The sequence below is a fragment of the Talpa occidentalis genome, unplaced genomic scaffold, assembly GCF_014898055.3.
Source record: "Talpa occidentalis isolate TD23 unplaced genomic scaffold, MPIMG_talOcc4v2.1 talOcc4.4, whole genome shotgun sequence".
NCBI lineage: Eukaryota > Metazoa > Chordata > Mammalia > Eulipotyphla > Talpidae > Talpa > Talpa occidentalis.
In genome coordinates this window covers 37,110,246-37,134,073 of record NW_023604295.1, presented here as the reverse complement: position 1 = coordinate 37,134,073, position 23,828 = coordinate 37,110,246, and the positions used below count along the sequence as shown (strand labels likewise).

Genomic DNA, 23,828 nt, shown 5'->3' with positions numbered 1-23,828 from the left:
ATATCTTCAATGACTCTAAAAGTCTGTGGCATCCAATAAAAACTTAAACATGGCTCTATCACAGAAAAGTTTTCCTGTTTCTTTTAAAAGCAATACTATAGAAATACTTGTTCATCAACATATCTTCCATTTTAAGCAAATGTTTCTGTTTTGGTTGGTCTTCCCCTTTTTTGTTAATGAGTCTTGGTAAAACACTTAAAAAACAATGATTGGCTTTACTGCACACAATAGAACCTTTGAAAAAATCTTTTATGTAATCATAGAAAAGGAGGGCAGTCAACTTAATTATTCAGGAAGTGATCACCTGAAAAACCTGGCCAGGAAATTCTCACTCTTCCTACCAGTCTTTTTTGGCCTGACATTCAAATGTCAGTTTGCCACTGACATTCACAGATTGAGAAGCGACTTGAAATGAAGTATCTTTGCACGTATTGGTCACCCACAACTGAGTGGGAAGAGGCCCAAAGCTCCTGATGGCAAAGAAGTCTGGGGATCACTTGCGAATTTTTATCTCTAAGGGAGAGTTGACAGTTGTTCACATACAGGATATACAGGACACTGACTTTGTGGGAACCAAGCTAATTTAAGGCAATTCTGCTCTTTATAGACATTGCTGACATGAAGAGCAGGTCTCATCAGAAAAGTGATTCTGTTAAAGTGAGAATTTCTCTATTTTTATCTCCTCACCTTCTCTAGAGTTAAATTTCAGCATTTCTAACAAGTTAAATAGTAGGAGCAAAACAGCCTGGACTCTTCCTTTTAATTATCTTGTATGTTATTATGGATAAAGAGGCTCTTCCACCAGGAATTTGGATGACACTGTGTCCCATGCAACATTATCAGGACAGTCTCCAATTTGTATCTCCTGCCCACATGACCTATCATGGGCTATGGAGGAAAAAATACTATCAACAGTAAATAAGCATTTATGGCTTTAAAACTTAGAGCTACCACCAATTATGAGGAGAAAATGATACTGTTTTCTATAATCACTTCTCTGATTGTGAGCAGTAATGGACAAACTACATTAGAAATCTGTTTTATGTTTCTAAAAGTCAGTGTTGTCACAGTATGGCACAGTATATACACTGAAATCCAGCTGAACAGTGTTCTCTTTAAAATCAACATTCCCCACCTAAATACTACTTTTCCCAAAGGGTTTTTAAGTCTTTGAATTCGAAGACTTAAAAAAAGCCAAATATACAGCTGTCTTGCTCCTTTATTAGACCAAATCACCAGTTATCTTTCAAGAAAATCATCACTGAGCAAATGAGTAAGATTGGTATTCTTCAAACTGATTTTGATATGATGATATAACTCTTTAAAAATCAAGGCCTAGCCACTTATGTGGTAAACCGAATGCACCATTATTAGAGTAGGTGGTTTCAAAGAACAATTTGGCACAAGACAAAACTTAAGGATTTTGGACAGTATTAAAGAAAATAATTATCAAAGTTAATTTTTTAAACTGAAAAGTTCTGACACTGAGGAAAAGGCATAGGCAATATCAGTAATGAATTTATTCATCACCCAGTTAGGCTGCACAGTAGAGAAGTAAAGGGAAATTGGGTCCAGTTCATAATTTTCTGGAGTGAGTTCAGTGACCCAAGGTCACACATTCTGGAATACACTGATTTAGATCCAAGTGGCCACTGCTATTCTGAAAAAAGCATTCATCCTGGAGCATCTATCCATTTCTTTCTTTTCTGATTTACATGTATTTATGATTAAACACCAGTCTTTTTGTAATTCATTAGTCTATTGCTGGTTATTGTAAAGTCACTTAAGAAACAGTAATTCAATGGTATACAAATTCAATTTCTAAAAATTTCAATGTTCTTTTAAATTACATATAGTAACTCTCCAGTTACCCCAAAAAGTCAAATTTTTTTCGATTGAGAACATTTAATCTGACCCTTATCTAACCTTGCTTCTATGCAACAGCTCACAGTTAGTTGGGAGGAGGGGGTGTACTTGTCCAGAAACATTATGATCTAAGGATCCATAACACTGTGCTCATTCAGCAACACTGGGGTGAATGGGAGAACTGGTATTCTCTGGCCTACAGGAGCAGAGGTAAAAACAGGAAGATTTTTCCAAGGCCAGATATGTTAGTTTTCATGATAACATTAAATTGCATGTGGTCCATAAGTTGGGAGAGGAAAAAAATAATTGCTTCCACAGTTATATAAAAATGAAAAAGTTCAAAGTAGAGAACACAGTGAAGAGCGTTTGGCATTTCCTTAATATACAATTGTTAGTTGCTTCTATATTTTCAAAGATAATTATTACATTATTTGAATAACATTAAGAAGATTTAACTGGCTGAGTTTGAATTCTGTCTCCTTATTCATAGGGAAAAGCATTATTCTGATACTCTTTTAAAAATGTTCGCTTTACAAAAAATAAAATAAAAAAATTTTAAAATACTAATCTTTTAAAAACCTGAAAAAAAAGGGAACACCTTTTCAATACAGATGCTGAATGGGGTGTCACAAGAGAAATATCACCTTTGGTCACTCACTAAGACAGGTGAAACTTACCATCTGACTATATATTAAGTAGCCTGTAATTCCGTGAATGAAATACCTCAATAAACATTTTACAGTAATAAATATGATTGGATGAGGTACATGAGAAGCAGGGAAATGAATTTTCAAAGTAAAACCAACCATTGTATAAGATAGAAAAATAAAGATTTATAAAATAAAAATATGGCAAATTAAGTTACCCATTTGCCGAATTATCAAATAAAAATAAACTTTTTTTAAAGCTACCATAAAAAAACTTTTTAAAACATGAGACAAAATCACAGGGCAGACAAAGGAAATATAGCATTGTATCAGTCAGCAAGGCCTAAGTTTTGGGTATTGAAACCACTCTCTGGAATTTGATTTAAGGCCAGGACCTCTATTTTGTCTGTCCATGTTTAGAACAAAGAATTTTCTTCAATTCTTTTATCACAGTCATTCAAAGTTCTGTCATTTTAAGTTTCTTATATTTCTCTGAAATGACTAGATACCCCCTTAGGGTTTTGTTTTTTTCTAGATTACTGTTTTCCTAAACTTAACTCTTTAATACCTTTTACCTAAGTTCCCGAAATCCAAAAAATTTATGCAACTGAAGATCTTTCTCAAAATGAAAGACCCCAAACCTCTCTAAGATAGTATTCTCAATAGTTTCCTGAATACTGTCTGACCTTAAAGACTAGCTAGATATAAGGCAAACAGAATGCAGTTCCCTGTGAGAGAAGAATGGATTAACAACTTTTTCTCTAGTCACCTATTTATTTTTCCCTAAACAACCCATACTAAAATGCCAAAAACATCAGATTCCTACCATGAAAAATAACAGCAAGTCAAGTTTAAGGTATATACATGTATGTATGTAGATATATATGTGTTGTGTGTATTTATACATATCTTGATTGCCATTTATGTGAACTGATTAGTATGGGGAAATAAGCATTTCCATTGGGTTAGAAGCTAAACAGAGACTTAAGAGTTCTTGAAGAGAGCTTTAAAGGTCTTAGGCAAAGGAATTCAGTGGCTATCATTAACAACTGCAGAGAAACAAATATAAATCAACTTCATGTAGAATTATTATCATTGTCAGATACACAAGTTATTTTTGAGAGCTTATCAACAAATACTGCCATGTTTTATAAGAAAAAAAGAAATTTTAATCTATGGGTAGAGAGAATGATGGCATCACCACTCATAGAAACCTCTCCCAATTCCATTTTCCTATATTCTTTAAGTGCATGTAAACAACAGAAGGGACACAAAATTTTAAAATTTTAGTTGTCTTTGTGGAGACCCGAATTAAAATTTTTCACAGAATTAAGTTTCTGCCAGTAAATACCAATGTATGGCCTCCTGCCCAAAGGCTTCAGAAAGCCTGCTGTTGAGGGGAGCAGTAAGAGAGAATGTATTAGAGAATGACATCTGGGCCAATTCTCCCAAGAGGGCATAAAAGGGTACGCAAAACCTCTGTAATTCATGTAGTCAGAAACATATTTCAACTGTTCCAAGTGTGGTGTGTTTTTTTGGTTTTTTTGGGATACTTTACGGATGCGATTTTTTTCTCTTTTCCTGAAAAGTACAAACAAGCAAAGGCTCTATCTTTCAATATTTCTTCTAATGCACAACAAAAATTTATTCTGCATTGTATCCAAATATGTTTTACTTTAATGATGATTTCTAAAAAATTCTAACTGCTAATTAAAATCTAGCCCCTAGATACCAATATTCCATACCTAAGGGAAAAAAATGGCATTTTGCAGAGCTCTTAGGTACTACATCACAGGAAGCATATGCCATGTAGAGGTGGCCAATCTTCGGAAGCTAGATTTTCTTGACTGCCCAAGTGATCAGGAATAACCAAAACATTTTAAATAAATTAAGACTTTTTATGGCCAATAAAACATATGAGGCTAAATCCCAGGAATACAAACACAGGAAGAAAAAAAAAAATAAGCATGGAATGTATTCTGTATCATCATCTAGCAGTATCTCCTATAGTGAGTCCATTTTCAAGGCAGATTCCTAGGTTTTTACTGCTTATAATGGAAACCTGGAGACAGGAGGAGAAAAAGAAGAAACACCATTAAGGAAAATCTTTAAAACTTTCTCAATTTTGCTTCCTGCTCAAGCAAAATAATTTATCTTTATTTCTATGCATTTCAAATAGTTCATGCTTTCTTTGTTCTTGATTGTAAAATATTTATACATGGAAACAATGTGTTATTTCAGTATTATACATCAATGTATGACAAATGTAAAAACACATTACTTTATTAAGTAATGTGTGTATGTAATTTGAGGGAAATAAGTCATGAGCTACTTCCAGTTAAACAATGGAATCTAAAAAGGTCACCAACTGATATAAATTATAGCTATTCTGGTAATGTAGACTTAATCTTGCTTTTTAAATAATGTCTTTTGTCTTACTCTCAATCCTCAATGAATGTCAGAATGGAAGAAAATAGGGCAAGGGAAGTTATTGAAAAATTACAAATGTCTGGGATCCTTCTTCTCCCAGAAATTCTGATTTATTTGGTTTAGAGTGGCACCTGTGCATTGGTATGTTATAAAGAAAAGGAAATTTAAAGAAATTTGGAAAAGCTATCAGCCTTTGGAAAAGAGTAATAAAAACCATCACCAAAGAAATCTTTAAAAACCATAACAAAAAATAAACATCAAGAAGACCTAATATTTACAAAGTCTACTGCAATCTGCTTTCATGTATTTTACTTATATAATCCTGATAGCTATTAAAAACACCTCCATTTTTAGATCAAGAAACTAATAAAAGAAACTATACCTTTTTTATTTTCTCATTTTATCACTGTCATAAAATACACATATGTGAATGCATTAGCTTAGAAGAGCAACTGTAATCAAATTTTTATTTTAAAGGTCTGATCCAACTTATTTCTCATTTTTTTGCCCCGTTTTTCTTCTTTTTTTAAAATTTATTTATTTATGCATACAAGAACCGGGGTACAGGCCAGAGGGATGGGGGATTGGGGGTGAGAGGAGTCACCAGAGACAGAGTGGGGAACAGAACAGGCAGACCAACCGAAACACACTGTTGAGGGGAGCAGCGGGTGAGGCAGAAGAGGTCTGCTATGCCATGTCGGTAGCTCCCTGGCCAGCGGGGGATTGAACTCCTGCAGCAGAGACTGTGGACAGCTTCATAGTGTGCAGTGCTCAACCCCTTGCGTCACCAGGGAGGCCCTGCTATTTTTCTTCTGTACAAAAATTTTGTGTGGTGTGTATATGTGTATAAGTCTAATTAACAGTCATGGACACATGGCTGTAAAACAAGAGCCACTACAGGAAAAGCCCAGTAGATAAAAAACAGGGATACAGTTACCCTTTGAGGGTAACTGATAGGCCACCAGTTTTTTTTAATAAATGAAGACTACTGTACTGATTCACTGAGAGGAAAGTAACTTATTTTTCCATTCCAGTGATCTACAGAATAGGATTTGATTTTCCCACCATAGTTTGAAGATTAGTAAAAAAAAATCCTAAACTTGACTGAATATATTTTTCTTACCTTTATGTGAGGATTCTGATTTTGAGAAATGACGTGTAGAACTATGCTGGTTTGTTGCATGAGTGAAATCCAAATCCTCAGCTTCTTTCATGGTAGGTGGTGGTGGTCTGAAGTGGAAATCAGAAAGTTAAGAGAGACTAAAGTAGTGGTGACTACAATTCCATATCTCATTGGATCACAAGGTGAAAACATTTCTAGCAGAAATGCACAGCCAGAATGTTTCAGAATTCTCATTTTAGTTCCTGGCCAAGTATGTGACCTTGGGTAAATTACTTTATCTTAGTGTTCTTTTTATGTATATAATTCAATTAAACCAAGTATTTTCAGAATAGCCAGTAAGTGTAAGACACTGTGCTGAGGGACAGAGAAACAAAAACTAATGAGATATGATGGCTGCCATTAAAGAGAATTTCACCGTTTTGTTTGTTTTTTAAAAAAAGGAGAGGAGAAAAAGATAAAAGGGGAAAAAAGAAACAAGGATAGTTAAGGAAGGAAGGGGGAAAATTAGCTGAATGGGAGGAACTTTTAGGAGGAAGAGAGTAGAAGGGACAGTGGTAGAACAAAGCTCCTTACTCCACTAGGTGGCGAAGCAGAGCTTAGAGAAGGGAAGGTTTGTCACACTATGTGGAACAATCCATGTCAAAAGAAGACAAATGTAAAAACACTGGGAATTGTTTACTATTCCAAACTTTATTAAAGTACGAAACACAGATTTTTGCAGACATATGACATCAATAAAGAGCAAGAACAAAATCTCCTTTTTTGGTTATTTCTCAAAGGTATGCTCAAATTCTGAAGGCAACCAAATGTGGTTAAGATCCATTAAATATGTAATCACTTGTAGGCTGTTTTGTATTTTACCTATATAATCTGGAAGGCATAACTATTCTGAATTCTATAAAATTATGACTAGATTGGTACAATGGGCTCTGTCATGTAATGATAAAGCACATGTTTTCAAATGTTCTCACCCTGTCCCTACACAGTAGGGCTCTCCCTCGTCCTAGTCCTCTCCTTAGGACTATGCTATAGTTTTTACATAGATGATTTTGAGATATTAACTTTCAGAACAAGTCTGCTCAGTAGCTACCATATACATATTAACTTTCAGAGTAAGTCTGCTCGGTAGCTATCATACACATATTGATATTTTAGAGATAGATCAGGTTACATGAGGTGAGCAATCTGTCTAAGTTCATACAGTAGCTGTTAACTGACAGAGTCAGGGCTCAACAAACTCTACTGTATTTCAAAAAACAGTGCTCTTAACTATTATACTATGCACAGCTACACAGATGTGTATTCTTATCATACAGCATCAGCATTCAAAAGTACATTTGGCATACATTTTTTACATTTTCATGCACTGTTCATACACAGATAATTAATGCATAATAATGTGGCCTATATCTTGTTTTTCTCTTTAAACTACTGTTTATAAATGTTTGCAGTAAATCTCATGTTTTACTTTCAATTACCAATGATATTTATAACATTGTTACTTTTTAAAAAGTAGGGTAGTACTTGGTAAAAAGTTGAGATAAAACAATCTGACTCCTAAATTAAGAAATCTAACTTCAAATAAAAAGCAGCAAGTGGCTGCTAAATTAACAACTTAGGTCTAGGGGGGTGGGGTCAGGGAAGGGAGGGATTGGGGTTTAAATAAGGGGGTTGCAATTATATGGGGAATATAAAAATAAAATTTATTTAAAAAAATAAAATAAAATATTTTAAGTTCAATTAAAAAAAAAAGAAAGATGCACTGGGTCTGGTAGAAAAAAAAAAAACAAAAAACTTAGGTTTAAAAAAAAAAAACAGGACTGGTAATCAGGATGGCAGAATCTATTCTTTACTCTCTTGTAAATTTCATTAGGCAATCAAAAATCAGAAAAGCAAAAGTCAAGTGATACTTCAAAAAACTACATGATCACTGTTTCACCTTCAAATCATCAATATGAAAAAGGATGTTAAGGCGTAAAACAAAGCACAGGGCAGCCAACAAGGATCTCCCAGGACCTCCACAGAAGGATAACCTGATCAATCTACAATGTCCTCAATTCTCTTGGTGTACTGTTTTGTTCAATTTTCGTTAACAGAGGAAAAATCCAGTCTATTGCTTCTGGGATTGCTATCAAATTACTCTGTTGCATTGGAGACCATTGTTTTGAAGTTAAGGATAATCATATCCAAAGTTGGAAAAATACTGCTAACAATAATGTTTCATAGTATTTGATGTATTTGATTCATTACCTGTTTCCTATTCTTATTAGCGACACAAATGCATTTTAGAATTTTCTCAAACTTTCATTAAGAAGTCTCCTCAGACACCCAAGACTAGGTTAAGTGTCTCCCTATGTTCTTATAAGACCCTGGACTTGTTATACATAGCAATCATAATCATATGTGTAATGATTGCAAATTTCATGAGAGCAGGAAATAGTTTCCTCTTGTTCAATGCTGCTTACTGCCACCTTAAGCTGGTGGCAATCATTCAGATGCTGAATAAATATCTGAAGAATTAATAGAGTTTAGTGTATTTCACATTCATGAGAATGCTACAGGAACTAAAAGAAACTGTTTTTGAATCCTTAACTTTTTCTAAGGGAAAAATGCAAATAAAATTCCAATCCCATACTTAAAAGAATTGGGAACTTGGGTGAAAACATTTTCCAAACTACAGAGTTGGAATTACTTCAGGTTGACTACTGGTTCTCTTATTTCCCTAGAGAGCAGAAAGTCTTGTCATAGCAAAGAAATTTATTTTTCACCATGAATATTATAACTCTACATGAAAATTTGTTTCCCTTCTATTACTAGTGCTACTATACTGAAGTAAATAAACATCTTAACCTAGGAGGCTCCACATTTTCCAACTGTTGAAGCCATATTTTCCCCAGGTTAAATGTGAAAAAGAAAATCATATACTCTAACCAGAAAGCTTACATTCTGCTCCTAGTTGCAAAAGACATTTATAAGAAGAGGGTTTACTTTTTAAGCATGAAACACAGATTTCATAAAATTCTTACTAATTTTTGTTTTGGCATATGTAATTTTTCTAAAAATCATATTTATTTAAGATTATTTTTATTTATTTATGCATATAAGAACTGGGGTGCAGGCCAGAGACAGAGTGGGGAGTAGAACAGGCAGATCTATGGAAATACACTGTTGAGGGAAGCAGCTGGAGAGACATAAGAGGTCTGCTGTGCCATGTGGGTTAGCTCCCCGGCCAGGGATTGAATTCATGACACAGTGGATGGTGATAGTTTGATAGCGCTGAGACTATAATGCCTGCACCACCAGGGAAGCACACTAAAAATCACATTTAAAGACATTCCTCTCAAGTGGAAAAAAAAAAAGACTTCACATTTCTACCAGTCATAGGTAAGTTTTCATTAATTTTTATAACAGCCATATTTAACACAGGATCATTCAATGATTCATTCTTTCTATACATAAAAGTATCTTTACATTTCAGAAGCTTGTTTTCAACTTTAATCTTTTAAAGTGGCCACTCTAGACTATTATTTCATATATGCCGTCAAAGTTATTTGTGTTCTACAGAGTCCAAGGGCTTAGAAGATTGCAAAATAACCTTAAAGATGATTTTAATTCATTTGACTGGAAAAAGCATAATAAACTCCACCTATTTACACAGTGGGAATGTATTAGTCACTTTTTATTTTGCTTGGACACTGCAAGGGATATAAATAAAACTGAACTATGAGATTCTAAAATCTGCTTTAAAAGATGTCTGGCATGTGTTTAACCAAAAGCTCTAAGAACCAATTTAATAGAATTAGACAGACTGTACTACTACTGCTATCCTAAAAGCTTTATAAATGTGATATAATTTTGAAGGGTTTCTATCTTCTAAAACCCATGAGTTTAAAAATAGGCTTTTTAAGAACACTAAATATGTTCATTTTACGGTAACAAGTCTAGCAGCTTAAGCATGGGAGATGAATGCCAACAGTGTATAATTTTCTGTGTGATTAAAATTGACATTTAAAGAATAAATATATTAGTAATCAGAACAAAAATTTAAGTTTCTAATAATTTTGACTATTTAAAATGTTAGATTTAGTGCTACATTTGTCTTTTTCAATTTAATGTTCTCATACCACCTATTCTGAATGAAAAGCATGAGAAAGCAATAGAAAAAAACAAGTTTGCTTCCCTGGATGTAACTGTTGACAACTTGGGGTAGAAAGACAGCAGTTACTCCATGACTATGACCCAAGACTGTTTGAAAGAATTCAGCAAGTACATATACCATAGTCCCATGGCTATCTGATCTAGTAGGATTTAGAATAGTCTGCAATGACTCAAATAAGTATTTGCCTATTTAAGTCTCACACAGAAATTAATTTAATCATGTGTAAATATCATGTACATACCAATGAAAATTTCAACTTGAGATTTTTCTTAGTAAAATGGTTAATTTCATCCCTTCACCTGAGGGCATCAATTCAGTGAAACCAGAGATAAGAAATGGTCCTAACAGAAGTACATCCTTCCTTTTATGTCCCAGCTTCTGTAAAATTTCCTGCCTTCCTGATTTGACTTGTACAACCCAATTTAAGAGTGGAAACAAAGTCTGAGGAGAACCCTGCAAGAATTGGTCTACCTTACAATGTCAGACTTCCAAAGAACACTCTTCTCAGGCAACCCAACATCTCCTTACCCCGAGGACAGTACCTCACTTCCTTTTCAGGTATCATCTTACCGTGCTGGCCTCTCATTCTTAGAACGGTGTGGTTCATCACTCTCTTTTGATTTTGAGTGTGTTGACTTAGCTGTTTTTGGCTATGGATAGCAAACACAAATAAAACACACATACACAGAAAACAGCAGACAGAGAAAGATTAGGTTTAGAAAATATCTAAATCAGGCCAAACTCTTTTAATTTCACATTTCTTACATTCAACTGAGAAAGTATTTTTAAATCTGGCCATTCAGAGATTTACAATAATATGCTCACAAAGGTATGCTGGAAGCTGTCAGTGCAGCCAGATGAGTGGGCAAAATAAACAGGAATATACTCCTCTGTGGAGGTGGTCACCAGCTGTTAAAGTAATTGCTACATAGCAGCTGAGAAGAACGGGTGAATTCCCAGAGGCTATGGAATCTAGGTTTATGTTCCTCAAACCTATTTCTAAATATCTGACTTAGGGAGGCTGATTTTCGAGCCAGGAAACTAAGTGAACTTTTCCAAGAGAACATACCAGTACTAGTTAGAGAACCTAGAAATTATGAAAGTCCTGAAACGTGCTAGAAATGTGGCCTTCCCCCTTTCACTTTCCTGATTGTTAATCCTTAGTAATATGTACTCCTTCATAGGTTAATAAAAAAGAACCTGAGGGGATATCCCCTACCTTCCAATCAGGGTCGTGCTTTCTTTTGTCCAGAGATGATTTCTCCCGCTCCTTGGCTTTCTTATAAGCTTTTTTTTCTTCAGCCATTAGAAGTCTAGCGATTTCCTAAACAAAATCCAGTCAACATTGTTAAATGCAGAGTTGTAGGCTGAAAATTATTGGCATATTCCCAAAGAATTTGGCTAAGTGAACTCATTAACTAGCAAGAACTCACTTCATCCTGGGCAACTTGAGCTGCTCTCATGTCCACTTGGGTAGCCTATGGTATAGAAAATACAAAAAAGAACACTTTAATTGGATCCATGTAGTTGATTAAAAAAAAAAACAAAAACCTCACACAAAAAAAAACTGGCATCTGAAACTAGTTGTGATGACCTTCCTAAAGTTAATAATCAGTTGGTATACTTTCACCAATCACAGGAGGGTCTTTTTTTTTTTTTTATCATATTCTAGGTGATATTTAGAAAATCATCTAAAATCAATAATGTAGAGACAAGAGAGATGGAGTCTGCTGCAGTTTCTTACTCAGTAAGTAAAAATAGACAGTCTACTTCTATTGTCCTAATTTTTCCATCAATAAAAAGAGGTACCGGTTTCTCAATTCACAGAACACTATGCTGCCTATTATATAATTTGTATGATTCAATTCACAAAAACCTACTAATTCATCTGAACTTTTACAATAACATTTGCTCACCAAAATTTCTTCTTCTTGCAGTTTTCTGGCAATTTCAGCATCATACCATTCCTGATCCCTGTGGGTCACTCGTGATGGAGTAGAGACAACTTCTTTCATCGTTCTTGATTTCATTCCTAGAAAAAAGTCAATGTATAAGGCGACCATGTTTGTTTTCTGATAGTTGCAAAATAACAGAAGTTTGTCTTTGGTATCTAAAATTGACCATACCGTCTTCATTCCAAATTTCAATACAACTGAAATAGTTTCTTCCATAGAAATGCTGTTGTAGATAATCCACACATTTAAACACAGTTAAGCATCCAAACCTGCCTGTTAAAAATTCTCTGCTCACGTAAGTTCTTCAACAGCAGAAAATTATGCAAGGAACTGTTAGGCTTTTGCAAAATAAGTAAAAAAAATAAACCAAGTCACTAGAATAAAACTAATTTAGTTAAAGAAAGTCATAGAGTTGGAGTTTTAAAGAGGATGTTGTCAAAGACTGGAGGAGAACAGAGGCTTCCTTCTATTTGTGTCAGTCTTGCATACCTGACTTCAGAGGGAAGAGAGACAGCTGGGAGTTACGAGAGAGGATCTGTTAGTCATTTGGCAATCCCGCCAGAGCTTCTGTCTGATGGTCAATAAACACACTTGCTTTACATTTTTCCCATTAACTTTGATCAGTTGAATAGTTGCTAAATTTTAGGGAAGATATAACATAAAAGAAATCAGAAAGCACAAAGACCTTAGAATTCTATTCCTCTATGGAGAAAGTTACATGTAGGCTTGGTAGAGAATTTTGTCTTCTTACTTTGAAACTTTATAAACAGAATATATTCCTTTTCTAACTTTTAATGAAGTGGTAAATGCTAACAGTCATTTGAAAATTGTGAGTAGGTACCTCTTTGTGCCCTTTACAAATTAGAATTATTCAACAATGTTAATATATCATTTTCAGAAATAAAATTTTTAATGCAGTGAACAAGATAGGCCATCTGGAATAGTGACTTTCATTAAATGGATTACTGAAGGGAGAAAAAAATTGTACTCCTAACTACTTATTTCCTTCTATCAGTGGTACCTAACTATGGTGTATCATATATGTATATATGATATATATCTCTCTCACCGGTGATATACATATGAGCTATATGATATATATGATATATACATCATATATGTGATATATATGATATATGATATATATATGATATATATGATATATCACATATATATCTCACTGGTGATATATATCACCGAAACCCAAGAGATTCTCATTTTTTTTAAGTTTTTAAAGTCTGAACAGTTGATTCTGATTTGCAATTAGAATTGGAAATTGGAACTACTAATTTAGTATATTACGCTCATCAAAATAACCATACATTGAAACAATTTTTATGAGAAAGCTTCATTAAACTTGATTCACTTGCTTTAAACAAAAAAGGAAAAGAACAAGAATATACAATTATATCCTGGGCAAAGAGAATTTACCTTATGAAGCCTTTCTTTGCAGATCTTTAAACCAAACTTCAGGGTAAAACCCAAAGCAACATACTCATCTGTCTTTCTCACAAGTAATAAATTAGAAAACCTGTCTTTCTTGGCTTTCTTAGCTTCAGTGTTATTACCTGACTACCCAAAACACAGAATTCACTTCAACTTCACATCATCTGTAGAGTTATTGAATCTTACTCAGATTCTGAGTAGTTTGGGACAGCAAGAAAAAAGTGGCATATTCTCAAGAATGAACCATATTTATTTTTTAAAGATTTATTTATTTATGCATACAAGAGCTGGGATACAGGCCAGAGATGCGGGGTATGAGAGGATTCACCAGAGACAGAATCGGGAGCAGAACTGGCAGATCTACTGAAATACACTGCTGAGGGGAGCAGCAGATAAGACATGAGAGGTCTGCTGTACAATGTGGGTCAGCTCCCTGGCCAGGGATCGAACTCGTGCTACAGTGGCTGTGGACTGCTTCATAGCACTGCATCTTAACCCTTTGCACCACCATAGAGGCCCCAAGAATGAGCCATATTTAAGTGAAATATAAAATCCTTAAGTTTGACTTCGAATACTTTGGTCATAACCAGAAAGATTTCAGGAAGGTGGTATTGGACAACACCTGAGGGAAAAGCAGGCTGCTGTACCATATCCCTGTCTATAGAAAAGTGACACTTCAATGAGCAGCCCAAAGTCTAGTGGCGGAGGACAGGAGAGATCACACTTATGCCTCGATCCTTCAATTCGGCCATCCAATGAAAGAATGGCAGAGTAGGATGTGTTCAGAATTTCAAGACACTAAACTTTCTGCAAGAGCATGTCTTCTATTCTACACACCAGAACTGAGAAAATATTTTGCTGTAAATTCTATCAGACACTTGGAAGTCATTCAAATGAGTAGGCATATGAACAGTCTTAATTGGCTGCACAGGGTGACAAGATTGTGACCTCCTGGCAGTTAAAAGATAGTGATGACTTCATTAACAGGTCAGAATTTGAGGTAATACCTAATTCCCAAATACAGGAAAAAGAGTTTATCTGAACTCAATATATCATTGGAATTTGCAGAAGTCTCATGAGCAAAAACATCTCCATAGGCTGGAATACAAGATTTTTGAACCAACAGTATTGCCCACTCACTGTAGTTTTCCCTGTACAAGAAGTGAAGAGCTTTCATAAGAATGTAAGAAGGAAGTTCAGACAGCACACTGTAAGCCTGTCATTACAGAAAACAGACATACTTTAAACTTTTAAAAATGAAGTTAGCTGAAGGAAATAAATGGAATGGCTGCCTTCATCCTGGTATCCTAAACATGATAAAGAAGCTAGCTTTCAAAAGATTAGGTGAGCTTCATGTATTTCAACAGTTCCACATTTATTTAATCTAATTCTTGCTTACCTTTCTCTGGTCATCATCCTCCAGTCCGAGGACACAAGAAATTCTCTCAATATACACAAAGCTATATCTTCAAATACATTCTATTAAGTTGTTAAAAGGCCTGATAGTTAAGATAAACTTATTCAAAGCTTGGAATAAGGTAAAATAATACTAGATTCTTTGATATTATGTGTATTTTATAAAAAGCCAGCCTGACAAATAGGAAATGTCATAGTACTAAGTTGCAGATGTTTTATGGCCCTGAGAGGCTGGAAGTTAATCTGCAGAAAATTAATAAGCTAGTACAATTTAACAGCTCAACAGATGATATAGTTTTACTGCCTTTTATTAAGTCAACCAAATCTAGTATTTTGCAATTTTATTTTGCATTTTTTTCAAATGACTCTATAAAAGCCTGTCCTGAAAATGTTTTGGTTTTTTTTTAAAGATTTATTTATTTATGTATACAAGAGTTGGGGTACCGGCCAGAGGTGTGAGGGGTGAGAGGATTCACCAGAGACAGAGTGGTGAAAAGAACAGGCAGACTGACCAAAGTACACTGCTGAGGGGAGCAGCAGGCAAGTCAGGAGAGGTCTGCTGCGCCATGTGGGTTTCTCCCTGGCTGGTCGGGAATCACACTCATGCTGCAGTGGCTGTGGATTGCTTCATAGGTTGAGTCTTAACCCTTGCACCACGAGGGAGGCCCCTGAAAATGTTTTTAAACCCAGATCTTTATTGTTCTGCTATATGTTGCTTCTTTTTTTCTTTTTTAAAGATTTATTTATTTATTTATATAAGCACTGGGTACAGTCAGAAGCGCGGGAGGGTGAGAGAATTCACCAGAGCCAGAGCAGGGAACAGAACAGGCAGACCAACGAAATACGCTGCTGAGGGGAGCAGCGGGCATGGCAGGAGAGGTCGGCGTGCCTTGTGGGACCCTCGCCGGCGGCCAGGGATCAAACCGGCACTGCAGAGGCTGCAGGCAGCTTTGCAGCCCAGCGCTCAACCGCTGCACCACCAGGGGAGGCCCTATATGTTGTTTCTTCACCATTAAGTTAAGTAAAACATTGGGTTAGGCCAAGAACTTTTAAGAACTGTTTTTACAACTATAAGAATAGCTACCAGTACCTAGTAATTATATTTTAATGTGATCCTCTGACTTATTCCAAAGGGTAGAGAAAGCCGGGGAGGTAAAATTTGTAAAGTGAGTTGACTATACATGTAGCAGCTATGTTGTGACCATTTTAATACATGCCTAGCAACACTGTTTTTTAGTTTGTGCTGGCAAGAAAAAAAAAAAAGACAAAACATCTGTTCACACACCTGTAGCAGGGTCTGTGAATCAGTATCTAGACTCATATTAGTTTTACCCTTCCTAAGCCTGATAACTTTATCATGTGTAACTAAAAGTTATAAAGGATAACCAGTCCTTAGGGCACCCTTATAAGGTCAGATTTGTAGAGCAGAAATGGAGATGTTGGTATAATCATCGTTCCTCTCCCTACATCTTTAGAACTCCAACATATCTTTATAAACCTGGATAGAGTATAATTTATTCTCGAAGCCTATTCCAGATAGGTTTTATCTCCTCCTACTCTACTCCTCCATAGTTCTTTGTTCTAAGGATATTTAATTTGCAATTGTTTGTTTACATATCCACCTTTTTGGTTTATTAACCCACTTAGACTCAGATCAAAACATAAATTCCAAAACACAAAATCTGAGGCAAGAATACTGGCAGAAGATACTTAGTACAGCTGGCTGAACTGAATTTTCCTTTACTTTAGGACAAGTCCTTAAGTAGGAGAAAACATGACACAAAGAAGTCAACTGAATCAACCGAGATCTGTAACCTACAAACCAGTTTCAAAACCAGAAATGGAGGTTGGCTAAATTGGAAGAAAAGATGTAAGATTAGATGCTCCCTGGTCCTTTCCCGAAAATCCTTGCATGTCTGTAAACCTCAGTAAGAGTGAAGTAGAATGAGGAAGATGAATACAGTATAATAAAAGAACTAGACAGAGCAGTGGTACAACATCTGGTATAAACAAAGGGAAAGCCTAATTCACAATAGTTCCAGATAAGAACAGAGGAAACCATTAGTGTCAATGATGTACTTGAATTAAGCCTCATGGTTGCCAAAAATTTGAGGCTAAGTTTAATGTTTATCTCATTGCTATGTAAGTGCCAAGATACTTACCTGACATTGGGACTTCAGAACACCAAGTAGAGGGATTAAAGAAGTTTACAACACAGAAAGTAATTTAAGGCAATGGTTTTCAAACTCTAAGTATACTTAAGAATCAACACCGGGCCTCCCCGGTGGCGCAGCGGTTGAGCGCTGGGTTGCGAAGCTGCCCGCAGCCTCTGCAGCGCCGGTTCGATCCCCGGCTGCTCCCCGGCCACGGGAGGAGGGTCCCACATGGCGCGCAGACCTCTCCTGCCGCCCGCTGCTCCCCTCAGCAGTGTACTTCGGTCCTTCTGCCTGCTCTGCTCCCCGCTCTGGCTCTGGTGAATTCTCTCACCCTCCCGTGCTTCTGACTGTACCCAGTGCTTGTATAAATAAATAAAAATAAAATCTTTAAAAAAAAAAAAAAAAAAAAAAAAAGAATCAACACCAGGTCTACAACAAGCCCAAACTCCAGGCTGCAATCCAGAGATGATAATACATATGACCCAGAAATCTGTAGTTTCAAAAGACAGCCCAGCTGATTCTGACAAAAAATGGACTGGGGCCTACTTTGAAAAACTCTGTCTTAAGAGACTGCCTATCCAATACCTCACTTTACAGATGGAAAAGTTGAGGTCAAGAACATCTAGAACTTCCAGTTCTGTTGGCCTTCTAGTTAGGAAAGTGATATGAAAGGAACATCCCAACATACCAATCTGTATTCACTGAATTCAAACCAGAAATTCAGGAGCTTTGATTTCCTATCATTTGGCATGAAGAATTATATCTGGATGGGCATGCCCACTGCAATCTGGTGTTAGAAGAACCTTCAAAGAAATATGTGTATTCTCTCAGAAGGCAACAGGGGGAAAGTACAAATAGTTTCCTTCTTCCTACAGACTTGAGATTAAGTAAATACATTTTGCAATACGTGGTTCCAGGATTTATTTCAAAGTCCTGAAGACAAACTTGAGAGAAAGAACAGATTGCTTAAAGTGTTTAGTATACATTTGTTTGTATGTATATATGAGAGCAAGACTTCCGATGAGACTCTCCTTTATTACCTGTGTTGTTAAGTTGGAGCCGTTTCTCACTCTCTGAGAAGGGAGGAGTCCTGGGTCTGCGTGTCCTTTCTTTGTGCTCACCTTGCCTGTGATTCCTCCCATATATAGCTTCCTGGCAGTGAAGCCCTATTTTCTGTGAAGACTTGAGAGAAAGTTGATCTTGGTGTCTGGCCTCTTTTTCCCAATTATGAGTTCGATGGCTACTATCAGCTTCCTGGTCATCAAATTCAGTACTCAGAAATACTTCACCACTGATCTTGGGAAGTGGAGGTTTTCGGGGTCTCTCACAAATAGGTCGGTTCCTATCATGCTGCTCAGAGTTAATTTGAGGATCATCCCTCATTTTTCCCCAACTGGAGGATGACAGAGTTCTTTCTGATGAATGATGCTCTTCGAGTTCTTCCATGTTTTCCAGCGGATATTTTGGTTTCTCCTTCCTCTGCTTCACAGTCTTTTTATCACCTTGGGGTCTAGGAGACCTTGAGAATCCAGAACCCAAATCCCTTGCCCTCCTTGACCATGGCTGGTCTGAGTGTAGGTAGAAGGATGTGAAACATAAAAATGCAAGTTAACTTTAATAAGAGTATGAACTCACTACACAGAGGATCAGAAGGGCCCAAATTTAACATTTTTTAAAATGGAGAAGGTTATATTTTCAACTTAACAAATTTAAAATAAGGGGTGAGCATTTAGTGGAATATCCATGTAGACATGAAGGATTCTCATAAACAACTAAAATAAAATAAAGTGAAATAACTTAAATCTGAAAGCGCTTGATCATGATTAGTGTAAGCACAGTGATTTGATATTTGCCAATATAAAAATTACAGCCATTAAATATTAAATTCTATTTATAAAACTAGTGTGGAAGTAGTAGATAGGGAGAAAAATGGATTTTGAGGGAATCTTACAAAACAGAAAAAAACTAAGGTTTGTGATTCAGTCAGAGATTTTCAATTTTTTTTTTTTTTACTGGAAATGACAATAAATCTATACCAGATTGTTGTGAGTTTCTACTTAGTTCAGAGATATGATCTACTGACTTAATATTCCTTGATCATGTCCCCTTAGATGGTCAAAGCAAAAATCCTCAACCATATTATAATTCAGTGAGGACCTAGAGGATGAATTAGAGGAGAATTTTAAATTAGTAAATGACCCTGCTGCTTTCTTCTGATTACTATGCTCCCAATCATACTCAAAATTCAGTAGAGGAAAGTTTTAAAAAGGGATGTCACAATGAATTCCTAAACACATTTCATAACCTTATATCGTTGTGTTTTTTGGTGTAAAATTACAGTATGTGTTAAATATACAAGTCCCTAAATTTATTTTTTTAAAGATTTATTTATTCATTCATATAAGAAATGGGGTACAGGCCAGAGCTGTGGGGGGTGAGAGGATTCACTACAGACAGAGTGGGGAACAGAACAGGCAGACTGACTGAAATACACTGCTGAGGGGAGCAGTGGGTGAGACAGAAAGTTCTGCTGTGCCAGCTCCCTGGCCAGCTAGGGACTGAACTCATGCTGCAGAGGCTGTGGATAGCTTCACGGTACTGTGCTTAACCCCTTGCGTCACCAGGGAGGCCCTTAACACACGCTTTAGTAACAACACAAAGATGGGTGCTTCCATCAGATCTCATTTAGGTTCACAAGCACACAGTAAAATAAAGGAAGCAAATAAATATGCCCTTTGCAACAGCATACTTAATTTTAACATTTTCTAAGATTTTTATTATTTTGAAATGATGAAAAAAAAAACTTCATTTCATGGAAAATTGCTAAGATAGCTAAGATACTTTCCATTTGTCTTAGGTTTTGATTTTTTTCTTTTAATTTGTTGTTGTTGATGTAATAAATGACTAGAGGAAGGGTGAGATAAAAGCATCAATGACACCACGAGCTTTGACTAAAAAACCTCAAATTGTTTCTTTGAGTTTTCCAGGAAAAAAGGAAATTTGCTTCAAAGATGACATCTAAATTAAAACCTGTCTTTTAAGATGTCTGTAAATATATTTACCTTCACTATTTGTGGTTAAGTGTATTTTTTTTTTTTTGCATAAAAGCAAAAGTGAAACAGAAAATTACTCTCTGTGATGTTACTTACTCTTTTAGTGAAACTATTATTTTAAGTGTATCCCAACAACTGACAAAGGATCAACTGACCACTGTTTGTGAATTGATATTGAGCAGCCATGGATGACCATGTACAGGCAACAGTCTTTTACAGTGCCATCACCAACATTCAGAGAGAGCTATATGAGTCAAGTCTGCCTTTTAGTCCAAAACAAACAAGAAGCGTTTTGTGTTTGACATGGATTTTGTAAAGCTACAGCTATTAACTAAAAAGTTAACTGATACTAGTTTTACTTTAGGGAACTGTGATATAAGAAGCAGAACAGAAGTTACTGTATTTTCAATTAATTGGAAAAAACATTCATTGTCTAGTTTACCTTTGATATCCTTAAGCCCAGCAAAGAAAAAAATTAAAAAGACTGGAGTAGGGGACTCTGAATCCTTTAAAATCTTGTCCAGTTAATGAATCAGAATTATACACTTCTTGGGATTAAGTTAGTTATTTGGCAAATAGAATTAATTTCTTCGTAGTCACTATATATATATGTATACACATATTTACATATATATGTATTGACATACCCATATACATTTTATCTGAGTGTATCCATGTTTATCTTGCAAAATAGGATGACTTTATTTAGTTATATAAAAATACTGTTATACACACATAACAATGATATATGTATAAACGATAGTATTTCAGAGTTTGTAGATGCCCTTTGCTCTTCTCCATATCCAAGTGATGGATGTATTTTCAGAAATCTCCACTTTAAGGATAATAATCAGGTTTATAGTGATTACAGCAGATAACTTCCTTAAAATTATAATTGTTCTAGGGAGGAATGGAACTGCAATCAAGGCTGTAAGGCTCCAGAAACTATGATTTTAAAAATCACTAATATGGGAGCCTCCCCAGTGGCGCAGCAGTTAAGCGCTAGGCTGAGAAGCTGCCCGCTGGCTGCCTGCAGCCTCTGCAGCGCCGGTTCAATCCCCGGCCACGAGCGAGGGTCCCACATGGCGTGCAGACCTCTCCTGCCGCCCGCTGCTCCCCTCAGCAGTGTACTTCATCAGTCCGCCTGTTCTACTCCTTGCTCTGGCTCTGGTGAATTCTCTCACCCTCCCGCGCTTCTAACTGTACCCAGTGCTCGTATAAATACATAAAAATCATTAAAAAAAAGAAAAAAGAAAACTCCACAGCCTGGAGTGAGCTTTAAAAAAAAATAAATAAAAAAATAAAAATCACTAATATGCCTGCAATACAGATAAGTGGTTTTTTTTTTTTAAAGATTTATTTATTTTTATACAAGAACTGGGGTATAGGCTAGAGGTGCAGGAGGGTAAGAGGATTCACCAGAGACAGAGTGGGGAGCAGAACTGGCAGATGGACCAAAGTACACCGCAGGGTAACAGCGGGTGCAACAGGAGAGGTCTGCTGCGCCATGTGGGTATCTCCCTGGCTGACTGGGAATCGAACTGGCACTGCAGACAGCTTCATTCATAGTGCTGTGCTCAAACTGCTGCTCCACCGAGAAGGCCCCCAGGTAAGTGGTTTTTGAAAGAAAAACATGGGCTCATTAATGAATCGGTTACACAATTTTAGTTGATACAAATCTGAGAGTAGTTTTGGAAAACTTTAAATTTACAGAAATCTATAAATGATTATTTTTTAAAAGAGGAAACTGATTAAAATTTAAGTAAAATAATGGCTGAAAAGACCATTTCTGTAACGATACACTGATTATTTTGAAAGTAATGCAAAAATCATGTTACATAAAGGCAGAGAATAACAAAGAAAATCCCTCATGTGTTGGGAAAGGACCTCTGCAAAGAACACAAGAACTGCTTTGTGAATAGGAGCTGAACTGTAATGTGGTTTCTTTGGAACTCAATTTGTTCTAAGTCAAAAGCATATAAATGAAGATCATATGTTCAGCAATATATGATCTCCCAACACCACCACTATCAAAGCAAGAGAAATTCAAATAAATGCAATACTCAGGAGATCAGTACTTCCTATTCCTTATCACCCACCACCCCGCAATCTCAAAAAACAAACACGTATGCCACTTTCTACACGTTGTAACTGCAGTTAAAAGAAATACTGAATAATTTTTTAAAAATACAGGTGCCCCTGAAACACCACTGAATTCTTAGAAATAGTCCCCTTTCCTAAACATTGGAATCAGGAATGACAATACCCTAGTTAAAGCACCAGGCTTGAGTCCAAAGTCAACCAAGTATAAAGTTTTCTTAGAGGAAGGTTAACATCAATACCTTATGTACTTAATTATTTGTCATTGTAATACTTTCAAAAACTTAAAGATTTTAAATAGTTACTTTTATTTACAATAAGCATGTCTCCAGAGCAGAATTAAAAATAAGAACAAATGAAAAACACCAGACTACATTTCTAAGATTAATTAAAGCTAAAGAGCAACTCCTTACCATCTGTTCTCTAGTATAGCAAATATGCCAGTAAGTTCCTTTTAAATCATGTAAGACATGATTGAATTAGAAAAACAAGCTTAAGGAAAACTGTTATCAGAAAAGGGCTGAGTATCTTAAATATCAAAGAACAAACATCAATAATAAACAGTCAAATTGATTACTGATTATTTCATAGAGCTGCGTTCTACTAATTATAACAAATTTACACCAACAATGTGGGCAAGATTGTACTCAAATATGCCTGTCATCTACATACACATTCCTTTCATTCTACTCATCATGGACAAATACCTATTTAACTTTTATCATGAAATTACAGAGATGCAACTGATATTTAGTATGCAAGGGCCTTTGGGATCACTGACCTTAAAATTTACTCCTTAAATGCCACCTTTAAGTTTTATTTACTTGTTAACCTAAATGTGGTCTCAAAGATGAACTTCAAAAAATACTGATACTAAAAGCTGCAAGAAATGTCTTTCCTAACAGATCTTTAATAAGGACAGAACAGTACTTGCAAATATTCATTTCCCAACACACTTTGTAAGATAAAAGAATAACCACCACCACAATTGTCATCACCATCACACCACCATCACCACCACACTACAAAGCAGGCACTGCAGAAGAGTAATTTTGAAGAGAATTTCTCTCCTTTAGAAATTTTTCCATATGGTAATCAAATAGCAAAGAAAGCGTCAAGAGCAAAAAATGAAGAGAATATTAAAATTTAATTTGATACCAGCAAAATAAATCATTGTCATAGGGTTAAGATAAAAAAACAGGGAAAAAAAAAATTTGCTATCTAGTATTTTTTTATTATTAATTTTACTCTGCTGCTTCAAGCAGTACTGCCCAAACTTCCATGAGAAAGATCAAATCCAGAAACTTACCTGCCATTTTTCCATACACCGGTCTAAGTGCTTAGAATATAATATAACTATTCCAAATGGCCACAGCACAAAATAATGCGGGTCAGTCTTATAAAACTATATTCAAGTTTTAACAGTCATAAAAATGGGTCTGATATGTCAACTAAATACAGATTAAATTCAGATAGA

General features: G+C 35.7%; 1 protein-coding gene across 3 annotated transcripts in view; it reads right to left on the bottom strand.

Annotated features, from left to right (window-relative positions):
- Positions 1 to 4,156: 4,156 nt before the first annotated feature.
- Positions 4,157 to 23,828, bottom strand: part of CCDC50 (coiled-coil domain containing 50) — a 59,136-nt gene continuing 39,464 nt past the window's right edge. For 2 of the 3 annotated variants that reach the window (XM_037525284.1, XM_037525285.2), the window contains exons 6-11: positions 12,142 to 12,257; positions 11,659 to 11,703; positions 11,445 to 11,549; positions 10,796 to 10,875; positions 6,067 to 6,173; positions 4,157 to 4,575 (exon numbers count right to left, since the gene is read on the bottom strand). In XM_037525284.1, coding sequence (XP_037381181.1) covers positions 4,556 to 4,575; positions 6,067 to 6,173; positions 10,796 to 10,875; positions 11,445 to 11,549; positions 11,659 to 11,703; positions 12,142 to 12,257 — 473 coding nt within the window. In that variant the 3' untranslated portion in view covers positions 4,157 to 4,555. Of the gene's footprint in view, positions 4,576 to 6,066; positions 6,174 to 10,795; positions 10,876 to 11,444; positions 11,550 to 11,658; positions 11,704 to 12,141; positions 12,258 to 18,238; positions 18,767 to 23,828 lie in introns of all 3 variants that reach the window. The other variant, XM_037525286.2, reaches the window with a different exon arrangement.